Here is a 26362-nt window from a genome sequence, read left to right as displayed (position 1 = left end):
GGTGACAGCAATTTTTTTTAAAAAAATTAAAAGTTGTTGAAACGTTATTTAATGCGTTAACACTGTCGTCAAACAGATATTACAAGCAGACATTGTTTTATGCAGCCGATACAAGCGAAGAGGTAGGCAGTTTCGTTTACCCTGGAGGGGATAACAAGAGAAGAGGGCGGTCAATGAGAGTACAATGCAAAGGAAGACTTTTTTTGTGTTTAGGACAAAGAGTGTTGTGGGGTTATCGCGGGGTCTGTTTCAGGTCTGGCGGAACAGGCCAGTGTTGTCACTTTGGATTGGCAGAAAAGAGCTAAATTGCACCTAAAAATTGGGATTCTATTCTCTCAAGCAACTACATTTATTATAACCTGTTTATATGTTACATTAGTAACCTTTCGTGTTGCCATGATAGAAGGATCCTGATGAAGAATTGACAACAGGGCTCTAGCACTATTCGTTGAATTTCCGCGAAGTCTCATGATTGGTAGTTCTTTCTGGAGGTGCGTGCATAAATCAGGGGTTGAAAAAATACAAAAAAAAGAAAAGAAAACAAAATTAACAAAAATTTAGATCTATGGCATTTGGTGGGCGGGAGGAGAATGCCTAAGACATAATTATCATACTGATGGTCTGTAACAACACTTTTGAAAACGTCACGCCACTGTCAAGTAAAGAAGCGGCCTGGAGAGACATTAAACCACTCTCCATGACATAGACCCCCCTCCCTTTCTTTTTACAGATTTAAGCAAGTAATGGAAATTATTGCACTTTTGTGCCTACCCTGCTAGCAGTTCAACGCTTCGCCACTGGTTAAGCTCTAATACAAAAAGTTATATAAGACGTAAGCGAGTTACTAAAGATATATCCGCAAAACTTACTTGTAAATGTTCTATTAATTTCGGTGGCCTCTGCCACCATCCACTTGGGAACACGATGCTTAATGTTAGGTTAATAGAACATTTACAAGTTTCGTGGATATATCTTTAGTAACTCGCTTACGTCTTATATTATCAACCACGTTGTTTATTCCCCTTAACATGAAAAAAAACAAAAAACGTTTACACAAAATTAAAATATCCTCTTTGGCACAACACAGGAAGACTAAAACTGACCAGGAAGAGAGGAATGAGGTGGACTGATAAAATGCTGGTACTAATAACAAAACTGTGAGGAATTCCATGAAAAATTAGTAGATAGATACAAAATAAGGTTGCAAAACCAGTTAGTAAAAAAAATTAGAAAATCTGCACAGATGAACTTGTGGAACTAATGTGTGTTATCAAGAAACTCCTTACTATTAACTACGTACTATCATTCAACAACACTACTGAAGTATTACTGAAGAAGCCGATTATAATCTATCTTTGTGGTAAACAGGTACACATAAAAATTCCCAGTTGGTAGACACGCTGTTTTTATGTAGGATATGAATTTCTAGCTTCTAATCTTTGTGTAAGAGTTGGTATGTGTGTACTCCAAGTGTTGCACAAATAGTAGTTGTCTGTTCACACCAAGTTCCACAAATGCACATAGTACAGCATTTCTATTTCATCAAATGTCATTTTGTGTATATTAGAAAGCACAGGAAAACCTGATTAAATCAAAGTTCAAGGGACCAAAATGTGTCAATTTAGAATTAAATGACTTCATATTATTCAAACTTTTCAAGATGGCATATTTTTTAATTGGATATAATTCAAAGAATTGATATTTCTTAATAGCTCACAAATTAGACTTTATGTACTACATAATTCTAATGAGGATATGCAGATTACTGTAGTTATACAACCTATTATGCACAGGATGGCAACAAAGCCTCTCTTATGGTGCATGTTCTTGGAAGGCAAACAAAACTGATTTTTTAATATGGTTTTCTGTTTTAATTGTATACTTGTTCCTTCCCCATTCTCATAATTCTACTTCCTGAGAAACCTCTTTGTAATAAGATCTACAGAAAGAGAAAGGAAATCGAGCTCTCACTCATTTGGTACACTCCTGTTCACATAAAGTGGAGCATTTTAAAGGGTTGAACAGTTGAAGTATGTGCCACTTTATCTAAACAGGAGTGTACAAGCAAGCTTGTACCAAGAGTTTTCACCATCCAGCGCAGCGGTTCACCATACTCTCTACATTGTTTCACCGAGCCATCTCAATCAGTGACACAGAGCACCTTCAAGATGAAATAACACAACTGCACACAGCTTTCAGACAGAATGGATACAGTGAAGGCATCATCAACAAGACACTAGAGCGAGTAATGCACAAGAACAACCAATAATACGTGGACCCTCCCGACAACCAAGAGAAGAAGATAGCCACCATCCACAAACCATCACAGAAAGTCAAGAAGCATACTTTGAAACCCTAAAGACGACCTAGGACAGAAGACACCCAGGGTTTACCGTATCATCTGTACCCGCGATAAAGCCTATATCGGACAAAGGGGAGGACAATCGAACAACACTACAAAGAACATGCCAGCTATACCAAGAATTTTCATCCAGACAAATCAGGGTCAGCAGAACATTCCATTAAAGAGGGCCTTAGAATCAACTTCACAACCACCAAGATCAACAATAAGTCATCCAATTACTGGGACCGAATCATCAAAGAAGCAATAGCCATCCACGGGGAAAAGGAAAATCTCCACAGGGACACGAACTGGACCCAGCCTGGCTAGCGATAATCGACTGCGAGTGTGGACGTAGTAGAGATGACACCTGATTGGCCCACCACCTACACTGTACCTTTCCCACATCAAATACATAGAACCATACCTTAACTATTCTCTGCACTTCAATCTCTGAAGATGAGTGTGACATTAGCTCTCGAAAGCTCAGAAGCCTATCCATCATACGATCTTGACAGTCACGCTGGTGCCAACAAAAGTATGGAGATAATGCAGGAGAACAATATGTTGCATTTTATGGGGACCTTCTAAAATATTATCTCTTACACGATTAACTGGTGAAATAGGATCTCTTGGGAGATGCAACACAACCTTTCTCGACACCAGACAAAAATGGGAAGATCAAGCGAACGATAAAGCTTTCTTTCTTTCTCCCACCTCTATACATTTCTCAGTTCCTTAAAATTCAACAAAAAAGCAGTGTTTTTCTTTTTTTTTCATCAACAAACTTCATACCCCCTCCCCTTTTCCAGCCAGCAGTCAAGGTTAAATGTAACTTTTCTTGCATTGCAATCAACCTTAAAGAGGAAAGAAACGATTTGCAACCTGTGCACAAAATGTGTTAAGTGGATAATGCTCAAGATGAGGAACTCAGTGCTACATGCAATTGTTTTGTGTATCGATGATACATGCAAAAATGCCACACTCAATAATCACAAAATTTAGACCGATGCTATTCAAGGGGGGAAGGGGAAATATTAAGTCTTCTGTTCTGTGCAAAATGCGAAGGAAATTCCACCGTATTTTAACTGCTGGCACCTTGCAGAGCACTGACAAATATGTCAGTTTAGGATTTGTTTTTTCCCCCCAAGCTGTGGCTGATTCAACAAACACAACAGAGATGAAGAGGATTGGTTTTTATGCTTGGAAATGATCATACCCTGCTATTCTGATGTTGAAGAAGAGGACCATGCATTAAGAGACATTTTCAGCAATTTAAAACATGACCAAATAGAACAGCTTTAAATAATGTGATCTGTCCCACTCATGCTGTTGAAATTGTTATTGTCTTGTGGGGTGAGAGCCATCCTCTCCCCCCCTTTTTTTCTCAGAACTCCTCCTGGGCTTGAAAGTTTAGACATCATTATTTACTACTATGTTAATTTATGGGCTGGCCATCTGTCATTGACTTATGGCTTTGACTACCTTTAACAGTATTATTTTCCTGTGAAGTGATTAAAGAACGTTTTGAATTAAAGCTGTCAGCTACAAGGCCAAGAGCTGCCCACTCCAAGCGAAACTGGTGAAACTCAAAACCAATGGGCAAGATTTCCAGGTGCCACGTGTCTGTATTTTGCAACCTGTGATCATGCCTTGTATTTCTCACGTGGCACTGACGAATGTTTCCGAATAGCTGCCTTCAGTGATGAAAGTACTCAAGCTGACATACACATTAACAAAGGACGCAAGTCTAGGCAGCCTGGTTGTCAGGCAGCACTTAGGACAAGAAAACAAGTCAAGGTCAAATTAAAATAACATCCAAGCTCTCTCCACCTTAACCTCGTCGTCTTGGTTTCTGCAGTTGTCTACTTTGAATTAAGTGAATCAGCACTTTGATTTATCTGTATTGAAATGCATTAAAAATCCTATCATATTCGATGGAGAATGAAAAGAACTTTGGATTGAAGGGTACTTCATATTAGGGATTGGACAGATTAATTGGTACTCTATCGGCATCAGCCAATATAGGCATATCAGAGTATCGGTAAAATATCGATAATTTTACCAATCCAAAATATCTATAAATATCTTATAATTTAGTGCAAAATTCTGCCATTTTGTTATAATTTTTATGGATAATCTCCATGTCCTACTTTTAAAAAAGTAAATGTCTAAATATACAACTTCTTTTGCAATGTAGCCATCTGGTAACATACATTCAATAAGAAGGTCAATGATCCATTCAGGTTCTTCAAGGCCTATTTGGAATTTTATATAGGATCGGTAGAATATCGTTATCGGGATCGGTAAATTTTATATCGGTACTTTATCGGTATCAGGCAAAATTTCATATTGCCCCAATCGTACTTCATATTATACAATATTGTATTAACGATGTTTTCCTGTATGTATTTATAGCGAGCAGCCTTCACAAGTTTGCTACTTTTTCAGCACATTCGCAAGAAACAAGACATTAGGTGAAAATACAAAAGAAGAATGACAAGCAACACACGAGAAGCAAAATGAACTCAGTCGAGGTTTACAGGTAGTTTTCCAGAGTGTCATTTGAACATTTCTTTTGTATTGCACATAAGGCAGGGTTTCCACTCTATGGCTCAACACTCTTATATTCAAGTTCTCTTTCTTCAACATCTTCCCGAAAGCAAGTTCAACTTCAAATAACTGTGTCTGGAAAAAAACAAAAACTGATGGAAATGTCACTGGGTATTTTCCTGAAACTGTTGTAGCTTACCTCGTCTCCGTATTTGTACAGAATGCTAAAAGCAGTTCTGGGGATATCATTTCCTCCACATCCAAATGAATTTCATCATGGTCAAACTGCCCAAGTGCATTATAGAGCCCAATAATTGATTCAGAGTCTACACTCAGCAAATTTGCCGGAGTTTGCAAGACACTGAAAATAATAATCATGAAAGAATACATACAAGAAAGCAATGTAATGAGACAGAATGCATTTATATTGATATATAATGTTTGGGAACGTGCATAATTCATTTTTGATGGAATTATGAAATGTGTGAGGTGCATTTCCCAATATTTTGCAACACCACTTTCTACAAACTGTTATGCAAAGTCTTGGAAAACTTAATTGTGTGACAAAGTATGAGACAGACAAATAACTTTTTAAACATGAAACAACTTAATAAATGAATCTAAAAATATTTTATAGCAGAACTTCTTGATACTAGCAGAGTGATATTTTCTTAAATATATACATATCAACAGAATCTAGGTAGTGCATAGTCTCTCAATGTTTTGAGTTTTTGTTTTAAGTCCAATTTTATACATAGATAGACTAATTGGGACTGGACGTAAAAGTAGAATATGAACCACTATAACTTGACAAGTTAAAAAACAAGACGCTGCAATCCATTGTTTGCGCACCTCGCATCACATTTCCCCACCCCATTGTCTGCGGCGACGTTCGTTCGCAGTGTTGCAAACCTGGAGGGAGAGCAATCGTCTGAGAATTTTCAATGAAATTTGAATGTGAAAGGCATGAATTAGTATCCCCTCACCTACGCTACCTATTGATTACGCTAAATTCTAAGTACATTTTGATATTTTCCCTTTAAACCTTAAATGAATTAAATTATATTAGGGATATTTCTTACCAGCATAAGAAATGTATGAAATAAAACGATAGAAAAATGAAAAATATATAAACGATAGAACTGAGCTCACCTTCTAAATGTTTTCCAGTTCTCCTTCTTCAGTTTCACTCTCCCACTCATCCGAGTCTGTGTCTACCGATGAATCTGTGTCCGTATCTGAATCGGCTTCACCAAGTCTAATTATCAGTTCATCTACACGCTCGTCCATAAGTCCATCTCTTTCAAAGTAAGAATCTTCAATTTTTTTCACGTGTTCACAACATTTAATCAATTTCTGTACAGAATATTCCCTAAATAATTTTCCCAGCAATTCTTTCTTTGCGTCCAGTGAATCCGAAATGAATTCCCTTGCCTTACCCTTGATTTCCCCGCACACAAGTTCAATGGGATTTAAGTCTGCGTGGTAAGGCGGAAGTCGTATTATGGTGTGCCCCGCGTTTCTAAATTTCGTGTCAATCGCATACTGTTTCACATAAGGTACACTTTGAATTTTTAAGTACAATTTCCTTTTGTTCATTGTTCACAATGCTTTCACTCTATTCTCCGCATCGATTTCAGTTTCGTTTGCAGGTTTGTCTGTCGCTGAGAGCCACTGTACCATGAAAATCGTCATATTTGTTTTAGCTTAATTTTGCTGAGTTGGCACCACTGGTACTCTCAACGCCAGACCAGTGAGTAGAAGAGTGGTGGGGAGGATGACGTAATACGAAGTGCTCCGCAGCGATCTGCGCATATCGGGACTTAACTTGTCAGGCTATAGGTATTGAACACAGGGCCCCTTGATTACAAGGTGAAGACGTTACCACTATGCCATCAGGAAGGTCTTTAGTCTCTCGATTATCCATTCTTTGCAAAGGCATCTTACCTGCCCCCATCCTGGGCAACGGAAGCCTGCATACCCATGCTCTTATGTTAGTCCTGCATGGAAAGATCAGAGAAACCTTTCACCTAGTTTTCAAGAGGCAAGGTGTGCTAGTTTAGCTTTACTGCTTAGTTAAGTCCTAGCATTGTTTTGCATTATCCTAAAATAGTTTTTGGTTTTTGATAGTGGACTTACCTTTCAATGCATTTCATCAGATTTAGAGCCCTTTCATTATAGGATGGAAGTAAAGTACGCACCACTTTCAGATCTACTGGTTCCCTCTGCCTGTCATATACGTAGTTATGGTTTAAACCAAGAGCATCATACACACTGCAGCTGAAAATAAATTTGCATATTATCAGTTGTGCTCACTTCAACTGAAGGTGGAAAACAAGAAAATAATGCATTTGCATGCTCAATGAAAAGTAGAAGATAAGGTTCCTTCATCATGCAATCAAGGTGCAAAGGGATAGTGGAAATAAATTTTCATCTCAGCCATAGTTCAATATTGTGTGATTAACATATTCCTGATGAGATTATCTTGGGATATCAGCCACGTTATTTGGATTTCATGAAAATCAGATGCAGAATACGGAATCCAAAAAAGCCTACTTCAGACAAACTGGAGGACAACAGGACAATGTTGCAAATAACATGCCAGCTGCATCAATAATGTTCATCTCGAAAAATCAGGGTTAGCAGAACATTCTACCCATGAGTACATTAGAAGTGACTTCACATCATCATCAACAAGCCATCCAATCACTGGGACCACATCATCAAATAAGCAATAATCAACTGGGAAGAGGGAAACTTCAAGAGGGACATTGGGTTTGAACTGGACTCCTCCCACATCAAATACTTAAAATTGGCTTTGGACACATCTCTGCATTGCAATCAATAAAGGTGAGAGTAAAGTTAGCTGTCTACAGCTCAGTAGCATATCCAGCAATGACCTTTGGGATATCTGAGAGAAAATATCTTCGTTATTCACTTAAACCAGCAAAATGTAAGCTTCCACGACAGATTTCTTCAGACAAAAAAAAAATTCAAGGTTAAATATTGCACTTCCTGTACAAACTCATCTTGAGGAAGACTGCAGCCTGGAGGCAACTTGCGTCTGCTTTTTAGTCAGTGATCCACTGTTGGTAGATGCATGCACTAACCCCTTTACATTTTCCATGTACAAATCTGTACACATCCATGTGTTTAAAATAATAATGTTTAACATTGAGCTACAGACTCATTATTAGGGACATTGAATTTTCGCGATGCGCGAAATCGCGAAATGTGAAAAAAAGGATGCAATTTTGAACATTCTGCACGTAACTACACCCAGAATGATGAAATATGCATGAGTTTTATTCGCGAAGTAATGCGAAGTGAGTGCTTTCCACGAAATGAACGCTTTTTCGCGAAATAACCGTGAAATATCATCAAATTAAGTAGAAAACATGCAAAAACCGGCAATCGAGGTTGTGCGCGCAAACTGTCGATTTGTAACGAAATGTTTGCCTAAGTTTCCTACCACTTGCAGCTGAAGAACGTTTTATCTTCGATCACATCAGGAAGACGCTCCAAATTGGGATTTCCCATGCACATAATCTCAGTTCGAAAACTTCACTCCCTGTCAAGCTGCATTCCTTTCTCCTCCCGAATGTCTACTCAACTTCCAGTTTCATTGAACTTGCTAGCTGTAGCAGCGATAAGATTAGTCTGTTCCCGCACATCGAGGGAAACAATGGTGTCATTTGTGTTCAGTCATGAATGAATTTTGTTTATCATCATGCAAATTTCAACATGTGTTTGTGTATGTGCAGTAATGATTATTTTATTTGTTGGACAGCAAGGATATCCTTTGAATACATACAATGAATAAATCGCTTGAGATATGCAATTTAGAAATGAAGTGATTTTTTGTAACTTGTACATTAATACATGTGTATGTCACAGGGTTGATTGGGTTTTCTGTCATGATTCCTGCCAGCAGGGTGTCAGTAATGGATGCTCTTTCAGTTGTATATACCAATTTTTTGATGCATCCTTCGATTGTCGAATTGTCGCTGGGTTGCCGTGACTTGCTGCCCAACCCTCGTATTAAAATTTGGCTCCCAGCTCCGATAAAACTGTTGCCTTGATATCAAGGGGTCTCAGGTTTGATCTCCAGTGGAGGTAACATTTCATTAGGTTGTTCGGATTCCACTATAATCTGTAGCTCACGTCCCGATTAGCCCATGCACATAGTGCGCCTTAATACAAATTCCAATCAATTAATCATTGCAATACGGTGCGAAAATCAGCATGCTTGGGCAATTTTATTGCTCGCAACCCTAGTCCTACATGTTAATTCATTATCATTTGTGAGGCTAGAAAATATAATGATGTGTTTGTGTGTGTCTTGTGTAGTAGTTGTGCTGTCTAATGTGTTTGTGTTCGTCTTGTGTAGTAATTGAGCTGTCTAATGTGTTTGTGTTTGTCTTGTGTAGTAGTTCCTCCATTCATATTGGGGGTTAGGCGTAGAGCTGACAACTCTGCACTGTAAAAAGACATGTCAAGAAACAACAATATAAGGCCATGGATGTTCCCAATGTAAAATATTCCGGAGGTAAAATAGTCCCCCGTTCGGATCTCCGGGTGGGGACTACTTTGGGAGGTCTCTGGACTAAGGATAAGATCTACATTAGGAATAAGGATATTAAATTAGGCACCTGGAATGTTTTGAGCCTTTAACGGCCTGGGGCATTTCAGTGTACAGTTAATGAAATAGTTAAGTATAAATTAGATGTAGTAGCTGTCCAGGAAGTTAGGTGGCCAGGAGAAGGGAATTGTAAAACTAAAAATTATACTTTTTTCTATGGTGGTACTGAAAATCATAATTTTGGAACAGGCTTTTTCATAAATAATAGAATTATCTCGGCTCTTAAAACAGTAGAATTTATTAATGATAGGATATCATATGCAGTTTTACAGGGTAGGTGGTGTAAAGTTATTTTAATAAACATACATGCACCAACGGAAGATAAAGATGATAATACTAAAGATGATTTTTATACAGTTAGAACAGGTCTTTGATAAATTTTCTCAGTATGATATGAAAATTCTGTTAGGTGACTGTAATGCACAGATTGGCAAAGAAGAGACATTTAAACCCACGATTGGTACAGGAAGTCTTCATGAATTAAGTAATGATAATGGTATAAGATTGATTACTTTTGCAACCTCAAAGAATTTAATTGTGAAAAGTACCACTTTTAAACATAAAGATATCCATAAATATACCTGGTCTTCTCCAGATGGTAAAACTCATAATCAGATAGATCATATTCTCATTGATAAGAGAAGACATACTAGTATAATTGACGTTCGTACACATAGAGGTGCTGACTGTGCCAGTGACCATTATTTAGTAATTGCTAAATTAAGAGAAAGACTCTCAGTGATAAATCATAAGCAACAAAATCTAAAAGTTCTAAAATTTGATACAGGAAAGTTTACTGATGAAAGAATTAAGAAAGATTACCAAATTAAACTGTCAAATAGATTTGATGTTTTGCAGGATTTAAGTGATGATGAAAATATAAATGAAACAGACGTAAATAAGAATTGGGAGCACATACCTAATGCAATAGAATCAGCAGCTAAAGAAAGTATAGGATACCATAAACCGAGAAAAAGTAAGCCATGGTTTGATAATGAATGTCATAATCTAATAGAAATAAGAAATCAGGCTAGACTTAGGTGGTTAAATAACTCTGATGATACAAATCTAAACAATTATAATAGAATAAAGCGAGAAGTTAACCGCACATTTAGAAGTAAAAAAAGAGATTACTTGAAATCCAAAATTAACGAAATTGAAACAAACAGCAAAAATAAAAATATCAGAGATTTATATAAAGGTGTAAATGAGTTTAGAAAGGGGTGGCAGCCTAAAGTAAACTTGATAAAAGATCAAGACGGTGATTTTCTAGCTGACCCAAGTGATATTCTAAATAGATGGAAGAACTACTTTAATGACCTTTTAAATGTCCATGTAGGAGATAAATCAGAAGTAAATGAAGTACACACAGCAGAACCTTTAGTTCCAGAACCTAACTTGACTGAAGTTAAAGATGCTATTAAAAGGCTAAAGAATAACAAAGCACCTGGCATTGATTTAATACCAGCTGAGTTAATTAAATATGGTGGAAATTCGTTAATATGTCAAATTCATCAATTAATTTGTTTAATATGGAATAAAGAAGAAATCCCTCAACAGTGGAAAGAATCCATAATTGTTCCAGTGTTTAAAAAAGGTGATAAAATGAACTGCAATAATTACCGTGGAATTTCTCTACTCTCAACAACATATAAAATATTATCTAACATTCTTTTAACAAGACTAACCCCATATGCTAATGAAATTATAGGTGATTATCAATGTGGATTTAAACGTAACAGATCAATTACAGATCAAATTTTTCACATCAGACAGACACTTGAAAAAAAGTGGGAATATAATCAAAATGTCCATCAGCTATTCATTGATTTCAAAAAAGCATATGATTCGGTCAAAAGAGATAAACTATATAATATATTAGTAGAGTTTGGAATACCTAAGAAGCTTGTTAGTATGATAAAAGTATGCACCAGTGAAACAAAGTAAAATTCGTGTTGGTATTAATATGTCTGACAAATTTACAATTCATGATGGGTTAAAACAAGGAGATGCATTATCTCCATTGCTCTTTAATTTTGCCTTAGAATATGCTGTTCGGAAGGTAAAAGAAACTAAAGAAGGACTAAAATTAAATGGTGTGACTCAGTTGTTAGCATATGCAGATGATGTAGACTTACTGGGGGATGATGTGAATACAATTAAGAATAATGCTAAAATATTTTTCAAAACTGCTAAAGAGATAGGTTTGGAAGTTAACAAAGAGAAAACTAAATATATGCTTACAGGCCGAAACCAAGTGTTAGGTAATAATCAAAATCTAATTATTGATAACAACTCGTTTGAACCAGTTTCCAAATTCAAATACTTAGGAGTAATATTAACAAATGAAAATGATATTAAAGAGGAAATAAAAAGTAGGCTTAATTCAGGAAATGCATGTTACTTCTCTCTTCATAAACTTTAGTCTTCCCGTTTAATATCTAAGAAACTAAAAGTTAAAATATACAAAACAGTAATTTTGCCTGTAGTATTATATGGATGTGAAACTTGGTCCCTTACATTGAAAGAGGAACATAAATTGAGAGTATTTGAAAATAAGATCCTTAGGAAAATCTTTGGACAAAAGGGATGAGGAGACAGGTGAGTGGAGAAGGTTACATAATTTAGAACTACATAATTTGTATTCATGTCCAGATATTATTAGAATAATTAAATCAAGAAGACTTAGGTGGGCAGGCCATGTGGCACGAATGGGAGAGGAAAGAGGAGTTTACAGGATTCTTGTTGGGAAACCTGATGGTAAGAGACCTGTAGGAAGGCCAAGACGAAGATGGAGGGACAACGTTGAGATGGACCTAAAGGAAATCGGTAGGGATGGAAAAGAATATATAGATCTTGCTCAAGATAGGGAAAGATGGAAGGCCTGTGTTGCTGCAGCCATGACCCTTCGGGTTTAAGAAGGCTAGAGAGTTAGTTAGTTAGTTAGTGATTTTGTGTTGATGTTTTCTTTTTGGTTGGACAGCTAAGTACTTGTGTATGTGTACAGTATATAAAAATGAAGTAGTTTATCAATTTATAGCTCTTTTGTATGTTGTTTTCTCTCATAATGAAAAAGTGTGTGCCAATTTTTTTTCCACCGCTGGTATATACCGCTGATCTAACATTTTATTTACCGCTCTCCTCAGTTTTTATTTACCATAAATTTGTCTCCCTACTCATTATCATTCTTTATTGACTCACTCGTGTTTATCCTCGAGTTTTATTCACATTAGGTAATGCATGATTGATTATTTTACTTTGCATTTCTGCTACTTTTGGCTAATAACGAATATGAGGATGAGTGATGATATGATGAAATTTTGATAGAACACTCACAAAGAACACCCATTCCCAGCATGGGATTCGAAACCAGGTCCCCCAGTGTCATATATATGGGTTAAGACAGGGGTGGTAACCCCCCTCCCCCTCCAAATGTTTTGAAGGAGCTGCAAGGTGATTTTTTTTTTTTAATTTCTGGGAAATGAATATATATATATAAAAAAGTTTGAGTCCTATGGCACGAAAAACCTATGATTAACTTAGTTTCAACCTATGTATCCAATAATGAAACAGAACCATATTTACACACATTTACTATAAACTAATGATACATCATTTAAAATATCATGCAAGCTAAATCTAAAGGTGTCCTTACAGTGATGGAAGAATGCAAAAATTTGGATTCCAAATGTGGAGCAACTAATGCAAATGGCAATAGCTCTATATTTTAGATTACATAATGTTGTTAGCAGTTACAAAGCGTGACATTTTTACGTAGTCATCACAAGGCTTGCCAAATGTCAGGGTCAATCTTTCAACAGGTGGGGAGGGGGGTACTTTAGTATTATACGGACTACCTCATATCTCCCTTATCGCACAACACTAGAGCATCTTGCCTAAGTTGTTAGGTTAGGCTAGCTAGGTTTAGTTCTCTTAGCATAAATAATACATTTTCAGTGTATTTATGCTAATACGAGGGTCACTATTTATATTTTGAGCCTTGGCAACACTGATTGAAGTTAGGCGCAATTTGACGTTTGCACGGAATCGTCTCACATTATTGACCATAACGTACTTCAAATGTTTTGTCAATAGCTTCATTTGTGTTGTTTATGTTGCCTTGGAGATTGCGCGACAACAATAAAATGGAATTAACTTGTGAACATTTTTGTGCGATGATTTTTTATGATTTCCGACGTGGATTATCAAGACAAGAGTGCATCGATCAACTTACTTCCACATTTGGCAATGAAGCCCCATCCTTTGCCACTGTGAAACGCTGGTATAACGAATTTAATCGTGGCCGCCATTCGCTCACCGAAGAGATTCGCGAAGGTCGTCCAAAATCAGTTGTTGTTCAAGAAAACATTGATGCTGTGCAAAACCTAATACTGCAAGATCGTCATGTGACATACTGTGAGATTGAGGCAACCATAGGCATTAGTTCCACCAGCATATATACAATATTACATGATCATTTGGCTGTGAGAAAGGTATGTTCTCGTTGGATCCCACACAATTTGACAAAAACTCAAAAAGACGCTCGCGTCAATTGGTGCAAACAAATGCTCAATAAATACAATCGTGGTGCTTCAAAAGACGTATATAAGATTGTAACAGGTGATGAATCATGGATATATGCATATGAGCCGGAACGTAAACAGCAGTCGACTGTATGGGTGTTTCAAGATGAACCCAATCCAACAAAAGTTGTTCGCGCTCGAAGCACATCGAAACAAATGGTCGCCTGTTTTTTTGGGAAAACTGGTCATGTGGCAACTGTGCCTTTAGAGGAACGTAGAACGGTCAACTCTGAATGGTACACAACAATTTGTTTGCCAGAGGTCTTCGGTCAAATACGGAAAACAAACAAACACCGTCGGATCATTCTTCATCAAGGCAATGCCAGCTGTCACACATCTCGTCTAACAACCGACTTTGTGAACAGTCAAAAAATCGAATTGATGGGTCATCCGCCATACAGTCCTGATTTGGCACCCAATGACTTCTTCTTGTTCCCGAATGTCAAGAATAAATTGCGTGGACAACGATTTTCGTTGGCGGACGACGCCGTTGATGCATTCAAAAACCATACTATGGAGGTGTCTCAAGAAGATTGGAAAAACTGCTTTGACAAATGGTTCGAACGAATGCAAAAGTGTATTGACCATAAAGGAGAATACTTCGAAAAACAATAAAGCAGTTTTCAATGCCAAATTCCTGTTTTTTTCATTGTTAGGCTCAAAATATAAATAGTGACCCTCGTATATCATGCGATTCATATTCCAGAATTCTGATATTTTTGACCACCAAAGATAAGATAAGATGTGCTAGGAAAAAGACTTGTCTGATTTGAACAGCAGGATCCAAAAAATTAAAAGGAGAAATACTATGAAGGAAACACATTCAAGAGCGGAGAAAACTAGCAGTAGACTGACTTTGGATTCACAGAATTCTCAACACTCAACAGAAAACACAGCAGGACAGTTGGGCACAAGAGGTAGAACTGGGCTCTCCTTTCGATGTGCTAAAGTCTTACGAACCTCTTGCATATTTCTAGCTGTTTAATGATGTCACTTGAGTAATTTCGCTCAAATATCCGAATATTCTGACTTATTTTTTACTTCTTCTCTAAAATATTTAAAATGCATAATTTTTATTATTTTGCTTTGTTATCGCCACATCTCCCGATGACCAGATGCCTTGCCTCTGGTTGTTAACCTTTAACCGGGCAACCTGTGTCTATCAGACACTGTTGCTTATATTTTTTGTCACATACTCCACACGATACTTCCTGCGAACATATTTTTGGACTGTGTGTTTCTCCTTTTTTTCTCATTTCACAATATTTGATTTTGTTTGATAAAGAAGGTCAGGCTTAAAAAAATATTTTCCATTTCACTCACATGAACGGGCAAGCAGTGTCTGTCGGACTCTTAAATATCATGTCACTCGCTTGTTTCCACAGCAATGAAACATAAAAATCTCGCATTAGAAGGGCAAAATTCATTTAAAACAATGCAGTGTCCAAAAGACACTGCTTGCCCTGACACGTTATATCAATATCATCATGATATTGATATGAAAGCCATTAGGCAAGAAAAATTTAGCTTTCTTATTACTTCTATAAAAGGAAATTACATACATTTTTCTTTATGGCAATTAGAAATTAAACTTTGTTATCTTCCTACATGTGGATTATCTTCTCAATTTCAAATAAAATTCTAAATTCTGTAAAGAAGATCAAGATATTAACTCATTTCCACCACAGTAAAACATTCAGAAACAATAAAGAAAAATGTTAGAAAAATACTCATAAGTCCAGAGCCATCTATTGTTCACCATAGCAAACTTATCCCAACATAGTAGTGATTTTTTTAAAACCTATTTTATTTCAAATTATTCAATAGTAAGTTAAAATCAGACAATATTGTACCAAACTATTCAAATTTGTTAATATAAAACTTTGTAGAAATTATGTCAACTTGTATTCGATCCTGGAAAGAAAAAATATCAATAAAGAATGAGGTGAAAAATTATCATCACCACTACTGAAATAAGATGACTGAAGCCTGAAATCGAAAAATTGTAAGTAGTTTCTTATTTCTTTATCCCAGGTTGTGTTTGTGTTTTACCGAAGCAATGTGACGTGTAATATTTGTATATTACGCCTAGAGGGCTTAAAAAACGTCATAACGTTACAGAAATTGCTTGCCCGGATAAGGGTTAAGATTATCTTAGTATTGCAAAAACTAACCTACAGTTGTGGAGCACATTGTATACTTGCTGGAAGACAGCCAAAACTGATGATGTGTCCATATTCTCCCGACAAGACCTTGTTGCCATCTCTAGTTGGGTTTCACAATCTTGAAGCAGCTCCTAAAACCAATTACAACAATTTGTGTCAATGCAACAATGTACAAACAGTTGCACAATAGCAATGCATTGAAATGTGCTTGCACCCATAATATGTCTGTATACCTTTTACATATACTATATTTATCCAAAATACAATCGCACGTACATGCTCTGTACTTATCTCTCTGACCATGTATTGTATTTTACAGTGCAAAACAGTGGGCCAATTTCAGGCATTTACAGGTGCCTGTCTGACATTTGATTGTATCATGCCAGTTTTTTCACTAGGGCATTTTATAATTATTTAGCACACTAGCTAAGTGTTGTTATGTTCAACTTTGCATGTTAATCAAAAATTCAACACTGTTCAAAGTAATGATGAAAAATTAAACATTTCTATATGAAATCCATATCATCTTCCCCCTCCCTCCAAAGAACCAGATGGGTGGAGAAAATGATATGTAGAGATTTTGATTTTTTGCAAATACATTAACACTGAAAAACGTTACGTAATTGTTGCACAAAAAATGTTTAGAAACTTGTCACTGCACTCCATATACATAAACATGTTTTTCAGCCATCTAAAATAACAAAATATAACAAAAATTTGGCGTAAAATGCAAACTGTGACCCCTTTTTTTGTTTGAATTTCAACACATTTTTATGATTTGTAAACCAAATACATTACATAAATTCTTCTGTATTAGGGTTAAGAAATAAACTGTACCATGTTTACACGTGTATAACATGCAAGTTTTCCAAAATTTTATCGCCAAAAAATTACAGTGCTTGTTACACAATGAATAATTCTGACAGCTACATGAAACCATGTGCAAATGGACATTTTCCACAACTATTCACCTTCTATTAGTACATTTTGCAGCACCAAGGAAAGTGGCTGGGTTCTGAGGGTAGATTGATTGCACACTTACCATCATGTGAGAGAACATCGGTATTTGTCACACAAGAAACTTTTTGCGTTATTGAGTGAAGTGGCGCAATTTTTGTAGAGATAAAATATGCAAGTACCCCTCACTTAGGAATCATAACATTAAGTATCATGCAAAAGAACATAGTCAATAATAATTTCCAATGTATGAAAATGTTACAAACAGCAATAGGCAAAGTAAAATAAAATAAATTACCTCATGACCTAGAAATTACTAGTTTAAAAGCACAATGAAGACATGATTTTATGTATATTTGGCAGAAAAGTGGGAAAATTGGGCAGAATTTTGGGAAAAATTACTGACAAAAAGACCCAATTTTTGAAAGAAAAAGTTCCTGGCAAAGAAAATGTTTAATTTTCCTGATCTTATCTCAGGGTCATTCCATGCCATTTCAACGAGGTCATGCCACCCACCAACTCCAATTTCGATGAAATTTGGTATACACCCTTTATGGCTGAAAGAAACCCCCTACATTTTTAGCACTATCTCAAACGGTTTTCATTTTACAGCACTTTGAAATGTCATTAAATCAGTGTTGTCTGTCATTCTTGAGACCCTCGACACAAAATATCCTTGCTGACATTTTATTTCTTATCTCCTTAACCAACGATCAGATCTCTCTGAAATTTTACACAAAGTTCAATGAAATAATGAGGATTTCAGAAAAAAATACATCAGCACTCAAATTTTTTTACAAAAGCCTATAAAAAGACTAATAATGGACTTGTAACCTAATGTTTGTGGTGGGAAACTAGGTTGCAAAAACCTGAATTTTCAGCATGTGGGCTTGGTGGAACCAGAAGTTTTTGATGTTCAAAATCATTGCAAAGACATGCACGTTTTTTGGACATAGCGTAAAATTTCAGGGTCACCACTCATTGCTCAACCATTTTTTAAAAAATTCATTTGTTTGTCGTCATAACCCCTGTACAAGGGTAGTTCAAAACAGGCATTATTTTATTAAAACTAGACTTAGTTTGAAAATGACGGCCATTTTTGTTTCATGACTTGCAACATTTTTGGCCTTTGCAGACATTTGTGATAATTATAACTCAGCTAAGAAAAATTATAGAAATCTGGGGCAAAAAAACATTGTTTTCAGTACATTTCAGACTACATTTTATGTTCTGTACCTTTTTCCACCATACCTAATGCAAATGGCTGAAATTTAGGGTTAAAACTGACTGATATTCAATCTTGAAGGGAAATCAATGTATAGTACAACCTTGGTGACAATGAAGTTCGACGTGATTAAATGCACAGAGGCATAGGCGGTGGAATGGGTGACCCGCAGAAGTGACGCATGTGTGTAAGAGGAGGCGTGTGAGCAGGCAAGAATCGTGATCCCAGCATGTTGCACCCAAGGTCACGTAAAGAACGAAAACGGGGAACTATACGCATGACATTGAACTTCGACCAGGCACCAGACCCATACGGAAAATTCCAGATAGTGGCGCATTTGACGGAAGCATGACGTCACGGACACGATAAGGGAGTCCGCCGTATATAAGCGCGTGCTGTGCACCGAGGAACCGCAGTGCATCATCACCATGGCCAGGGGCATACCTATTGACAACACCGTGAGGAGAAGAGTGGTGGAGTTGCAACGGGATGGACTCAGTGAACGGGAAATAGGGCGCCAACTGAACTTACCCAAGCCAACCGTCCACTGCATCATCAAACACCACCAAAATACGGGTACTACAGAGCCAGGTAAGGCCACCGGTCGAAAACGCCTGCTGAGCGTGCGTGACCTACGGATATTTAGGCGCTATATCCAGACCAACAATCATGTTTCTGTGGCCGAATTACGACTGTGGACTCGAGAACGCTTTCACATTGAAGTGTCAACCAGAACCATTCGCCGTTACCTACAGCGATGCGGTTACCGAGTGTACAAGGCGAAATGTAAACCCTTCCTTTCCATGTTGAACAAAGGCAATCAACTATGGTGGGCACGAATGTACCGGGGATGGACATTTCGGCAGTGGAACAGGGTTTTGTGGAGGGACGAATCCATTTTCAATGTTGTGTACGGGAAAATACGGAAAACAGTCATTTGTCGGAAGGAGGAACAGAATGAAGCAAAATGTTATGCACGTCAGGTACAGAAACCTGCATCAGTGATGGTATGGGGATGCATGACAGCATCTGGGGTTGGCCCACCACACGTCTGTGAGGGCATTGTGAATGCACACGCCTATACACACATACTGGAGCGGCATCTTCCCACAGTGCGAAGGCACCTGTTCCACAGGCGGCGTCTCATCTTTCAACACGACAATGCCAGGCCTCATACAGCGCTGCTGACAAGAGAATGGTTGACTCGCCATCACGTGCGAACTCTGCCATGGCCACCATCGAGTCCCGACCTCTCGCCCATTGAGAATGTGTGGCGTGTTCTTAAGCGACGTGTGCAACAGAGGGGACCATCGACAGTGGCTGCTCTTATCGCCTGCCTGCAGGAGGAATGGCACCGCATCGATGTGGAATACTTTGAACGACTCGTCCGCAGCATGCCCCGACGCATTGCCACAGTTATTCGCCGACGGGGCGGCGTCACACCATGGTAAACAGGATCCCCTCTAACAGTGGTCGAACTTCAATGTCACGTGTAGATGGACGAAAATGTTTTATTTTGTGTGGACACCATACATTGCTGCGTTGCAGCGGAAATTTATATTTTCCTTTGTTCCATGTAGCCTGCTGAATAAAATATGTTCAGCATATGAATGTGTTCTTCTTTCACAACACACTCCTATATTTGTGACTGGTCGAACTTCATTGTCACTAAGTTTGTATATACGGGGTGGCCAGAATTAAAGTTACCCAACTCAGAGCCCTCTGTAGCCTGTTTGAGGCATCGTAGAACTCGAAAATTTGGTGAATCCACTATGCAGACCATGGGGAAAAGGATGGCGATAAAAAAAAAGTTCAATTTTCTGCCACTAGGTTGAAATGTGGTGCTGTACTTCCATGATGGGTTGTAATACTGACAAACTGCTCCAATTGCTTATGGATTTGCCTTTACCTTGCAATAAACAAGAGATTATTTTCTCGCAACTTCCAGCCACTAACAAATGTCTTTCTAATTAATAACTCGGCTAAATCTCTTAACGTGAGTGCTGAACAAAAGTTCGGAAATGATTTCTATAATTTTCTTAGCTGAGTTATCATAATTATCGCAGCTGTCTGCAAAGGCCAAAATGTTGCAAGTCATGAAACAAAAATGGCAGTCATTTTCAAATGAAGTCTAGTTTTAGAAAAATAATATCTGTTTTGAACTACCCTTGTATAGGGGTTACGACGACAAACAAATGGAAATTTTTAAAAATGGTCGAGCAATCAGTGGTGGACCATTTGGTTAAAGATTGACCCTGAAATTTTATGCAATGTCCAAAAAACGTTAAATTTTTGTTAGGAGGAGTAAAAAAACACAAACATCATTCTTTGTAGAGAAAGAATTTGAATTTAAAATTGTGGGTGCGTCAGCACTAAGGCTATTTTGCACCCGTCACATTATACAGGGTCCAGCCCCTTATCGTTACAAATAACAACTCTATCGTTGCAGAACTAAAATCATAAAATATTAAAATGTTCTGACTTTCGTTAAAAGCTGAGGCTGTAAAGGGGCACTCAGCACACATAAGGACAAAAGAACAGGACAATACAAACAAAATTATTGTGGCCATGGGGCCAGTCGCCAGAGCCTCGTTAGTCTTCAGTCCAGGGTGTACTATGTGGAAGTGAGGTTGACATTTGGGTGTACTACGTGGAAGGTAACCCCTTACACCCCTGTAGAGAAAGAGAACATCAAAAACTTCTGGTTCCACCAAGCCCACATGCTGAAAATTCAGGTTCTCGCAACCTAGTTTCCCACCACAAAAATTAGGCTACAAGTCCATTATTAGTCTTTTTATAGGCTTTTGTAAAATTTTTTGAGTGCTGATGTATTTTTTTCTGAAATCCTCATTATTTCATTGAACTGTGTGTAAAATTTCAAAGAGATCTGATCGTTGGTTAAGGAGATAAGAAATAAAATGTCAGCAAGGATATCTTGTGTCGAGGGTCTCAAGAGTGACAGACAACACTGACTTAATGACATTTCAAAGTGCTGTAAAATGAAAACCGTTTGAGATAGTGAAAAAAATGTAGGGGGTTTCTTTCAACCATAAAGGAAGGGTGTATACCAAATTTCATCGAAATCTGAGATGGTGAGTGACGAAATCTTAGTTTTTTTGAGTTGATTTGATGTGGAATGAATGACCCCTCAACTAAAATGACTTCCTCGACTTTCCAGGTCACTGGGAAATTATCAAATTATGGCATTTACCAAAACACAAAATAAAACTTGTAACAATCTAAGTCTTTTTCACTTACATTAGTGAGCTGAGATGTATGAACCTTTCGAAGGTAACACACATTCTTCGACAAGTTAAGTTCATATCACGTTATGAAGGAAGTCCACAAACACCAAAAAACCAGTCAACTTTTTAATCTAACTTTGTGAACTTCCTTCAAAATATGAGAGGAACTCAACTTGATGAAGACAAGGAAGGAATGTTTGAAATGTTGGTTTCATACAACTTGACTCACTAATGTAAGTGAAACTTTGATTATTACTGGTAAAAAATGTGAGCAACGTGCACTTACTGCAAGAAAAGAAAACTGATGGTGCCAGTTTCATATTACTTCAACACAGGCATTCACTTACCTTGATACCTTTTATACAATCTTCCAAGGAACATTTAACTTTACGCATACGGGTATTGTCAAATAATGCAGTGCAGAAATCGAGGCTTGTCTCCAGAACATCTTTTATTATATTCAGAGAATGTCCGTAACCTGAAAGAAAAAATGCCCTACATTGTTGTTTTTTTTCCTACTTAATTTGACCTGGTGATAATGTAACATTATTCACGTTCCGAGGAATGAAAAATGTAGGTGTTCACATAAATAAATGAAGAAAGGGTACTTACTGTTTCCACTACACATATTTCTACTGCTCAATTAATGTCGTTGGCTATTGACACTATTCAATTGAGAACAAGTAACTCTACTGGTTGATAAGATCTGGTTCAAGCTGCTATGTGCACTGTTCAAACAGCTAGTACTGAACAGCTGCTGACTGCACAGCAGATGAACAGACTTCAGCAGTGCATCTATTGCAACTAACAGCTTGGAACACAAACCAGAAGATAGTGAAAAGTGGCAGTGGAAACTGAAATTAATTGAACAAAAGAAATCAGTTTACAGTGGAACGTAGATTTTAAAATTTTTCAGGGGACCAATCTGAAGAAACTTAAAATGCGGGAAAACTTAAAATCAAGGAAAATATTATATTATAATATTTTGCAAATTTTGGACCATCAAGCTTGAATGTATAGTGTGAGAAAATGTAAAACCTAGGAACGTAAAATCGGGGTTCCACTTGTGACACTCTAGATCTGAGAACTCCAAACAGTATTTTCCCTCACTTAACCAAGATGGCACCCCGTAGGCTTAAACAATCCACCTGACATCTCTATGCGACATCCACTACAATTTTCTTTTTCAAACCTGAGTTCTCACTGTTAATTTGCAGGAAGCCACCAACAGGTCACACTCGCAGCACCTGAAAGCGCAGGTGGGAGGAAAAGTGCTGGGAGGATCAATAACCCCAAAGAACAATTTGAATTAATATATATATATTTATTTGCAAATGAATCTACACTCTTCATGCACACCAATCCTTCTTGAATTACATATAATTGAATCCCTCAAGCCAACTGCCTAATCGCTGGGTACAGAATACCCCAAATTCAACCTTTCCTATGACTCAAACCCATTAACACGTCCCAAGGACCAGAGCGTCTGTTAACCCTTAATACTTTCCAAGAAATACACACATCAAATGTTAGCAAGCAACAACTTTAGTCGCAAACACAGCACACTCGAAGCACTCTACCTCTGTAAGGAACATAATAACATTAAAACAAGATATCTCACCAAATATACATATCATGACTCGTGTAATAGACATTAGATTTCTTTAGACATATTTATTGATATGAAACTTTACATATCCAACGCATTGGAATACGCAAGATACACCACTACTGTTTCCCGACAAGCCAGAGTGGTTTTCAAACGCCCCCCCAACCTCCAAAATATCCTGGTCCACAACACTCCTTCACCACACACCCAACACCCCCCTGCCCACAAATGCAACCACCCCAGGTGCACACGGCCACTGGCAAATTTACCCTCCATCCCAAAGGGACCTGTCATGCCTCAAACCTTATCTACATCCTCACCTGCAACATCTGTGGTGATTTTTACCTGGGGGAAACCAACGGCCCTCAAACTCCGCATCAATAACCACTGCTCCTCCACCCACAACCTGGACTTCACTGTCGCCATCCACACCAACAGAGTGTGAGTGTGTGTGTGTGTGTGTGTGTGTGTGTGTGTGTGTGTGTGTGTGTGTGTGTGTGAGTGAGTGAGTGAGTGTGTGTGTGTGTGTGTGTGTGAATTCATATGGAATTCCCAACGCCTGAAGCGATTTCAACCAAACTTCCTACACATATCACTTGCAATCTGGAAAGAAATACTGTGGGGCAAGACACCCCTGGCACCCCTAGGGGTGGGGCTGGGAAGGGGGAACATGTAAAAATAATTGAAAACGACCGATATTAGTGTGAAATAAATAGTTTTCGGGGTCGGTAATAAGAATAGTGACACTCCCAATGCCGTTCAACTCCAAGTTCATCACCTATCAGGATGAGGGGTGAGATGGGGTGAAAATTAAAATGTCAAAAATGACCTACATTAGTGTCGAATCCATAGTTTTCAGAGTCGCTAAGCTAATTGGTGACATTCATGATTACATTTACCTGTAAATAAAATTAGTTACATTGGCACCCCTAGGGGTGGGGGTGGGAGTGGTGAAATTTACAATAATCGAAAAGTACCAATATTAGTGTGGAATCCACAGTTTTCGGTGTCACTAAGATGAATAGTGACATTCCCAATAAAGTTCAACTCCAACTTCTTCAACTATCGGGATGGGGTGTGAGGGGGGGGGGGGTGAAAATTAAAATGTCAAAAATGACCCAACTTAGTGTCGAATCCATAGATTTCGGAGTCTCTAAGCTAACTGCAGGGTTCCCACGCAAACTCCAAATCCATTTTCCCTGAGTTTTCCAGAATCCTCAATTTTTTTCCAGAGTATTGAATGCACAGTAAAAGACTACTATAATTTTACAATGGCCTCCTCCATTTCCCCTCAAAGCCATACCATCCTCACCTTCTTTATTACTGTTGTTTTCTGATGCAAATAACAAAACTAGTTCAATAATAAAATTAAGAACAAAGACGACCAGTTTTCTAGAACCTTAAACAACTCTGAAACAATTTCTAACATATAGAACATTGAAATATTTTCACACTTTTCATAGATGTTTATACATGGATACAATATCAATTAATCTGTAATGCGTACAAGAATAGTTAAGACAGGAATAATAAGTTACCGAGACTGAAATATAAAACAAGAAATGTACTTAATGTCTGATACAGCAAATTAAGAAAATTTACTTCTCAGAAGCTTCAAGTTTTTTTAATTGTTCTGCAATAGCCTTTGCTTCTTCTTGCATCTTTTGTTGTTTGGCTTGTAAAGCACGGATCTCACTTGCTTTACGTTTCATTTCTTTCCTTTTGTTTTCTTTGTGATGGATCACATTTCTTTCTCATCTTCTGCAATGCTTCTTCGTATCTAATACGTGCACCTGTAACACTCTGGATCATATCTTTGCTTACTTCTACATTTGACACTCCTCCTACCACTTTCACTGCCTCATAAACTTGCCGAATAGCCACAACAGACTCTTTATTTCAAGTTTTCTATTAAAACCTGCTTATTTACAGAAAACCCACTTTCCACATATGCATTGCCATGTGATAAAATCGAAACCAACTTAACAGTGCTCCATAACTCAGAGAAGTCATCCTTGCCCTTCATGACACCTGTAAAAAAGAATCTAGTGCTTCAGTTTTGATTGAAAAGTTACAAAACTTCTCTTTCAATTCAGTTTCACTACTGACATTGTGCAACAATGTCTTAGACTGGCAAATTACTTTATCACCAGTTACAGCCTTCATTCTCTTTCTCCTGAGAAGTTCCTGTATCAGGTCTTCCATGCGCTGAGCACATCGCTTTGGAAACTGAGTCATTTGCTTCAGAACTAAACAACTAGCGGCTCTCACCAACCTGAACTTAAGGGTACTACGTTCCACAATCTCCTCTGTTTGTTGCAGAAAAATTTTGCAGCTAGTGAAAAAAAAAAAAGCTTCTCCTTTTCATACACCTCTTTAGCATCCAAAGCAGCTTTGGTACCAATTCCAATATCAATCTTTGTCAACGGAATCAAGTTGTCAGAATTCCTGACCAATTTGCATTAATTTAAAAATATGTTTTGCATTGTTCAAGATGTCTTTTTGTAAAAAAGAAGGAAGAAAAACTTTAAACTACTCCCTAATAAGGGAAATCAGATTAATACTGGTTAACTTTAGACATCAGGTTATCTTTACTATGAGCTTTCCACATCTTAAAATATATTTTACATCATGTAAAAGATCGAAATCGGTTAATTAAATTAAAAAGTGCAAACTTTATGAGGGTATACACTTGGTCACCAGCCCTGGAATCACATTTAAAAACAAGAAACAGGCAAACAAATAGATATGAGTTCCTTGCTGAAAGAGAAATGCTACAACAGCTTGGATTATCCACAGACAGGAGCATATTATAATCCCTCAGTTTTGCTTCATTGGGAATCATTAATCAATTACAAGATTTTTCCTGAGATTTGTATTTTTTTTTCAAATTCCCTGAGATTTCCAGGTTTTCCAGGTGTGTGCGAACCCTGGTGACATTCACGATGACATTTACCTGTAAATAAAGTTAAGTTACATTGGTGACATGTAAAACTACCAATATTAGTGTCGAATCCATAGTTTTCGGGGATGCTAAAATGA

The 26362-nt window shown here is 37.5% G+C and overlaps 1 protein-coding gene across 2 annotated transcripts in view; it reads right to left on the bottom strand.

Annotated features, from left to right (window-relative positions):
* Swt1 (Swt1 RNA endoribonuclease) overlaps positions 1 to 26362 on the bottom strand; it is a 118564-nt gene that overhangs the window by 5662 nt on the left and 86540 nt on the right. For both annotated transcript variants that reach the window (XM_083135544.1, XM_083135543.1), the window contains exons 11-14: positions 22059 to 22189; positions 16294 to 16415; positions 7034 to 7174; positions 5094 to 5255 (exon numbers count right to left, since the gene is read on the bottom strand). In XM_083135544.1, coding sequence (XP_082991670.1) covers positions 5094 to 5255; positions 7034 to 7174; positions 16294 to 16415; positions 22059 to 22189 — 556 coding nt within the window. The remainder of the gene's footprint in view (positions 1 to 5093; positions 5256 to 7033; positions 7175 to 16293; positions 16416 to 22058; positions 22190 to 26362) is intronic.

This window comes from Lepisma saccharinum, chromosome 14 (assembly GCF_977018435.1).
Source record: "Lepisma saccharinum chromosome 14, izLepSacc3.1, whole genome shotgun sequence".
NCBI classification, from domain to species: Eukaryota; Metazoa; Arthropoda; class Insecta; order Zygentoma; family Lepismatidae; genus Lepisma; species Lepisma saccharinum.
This window is presented reverse-complemented; position numbering and strand designations above follow the sequence as displayed.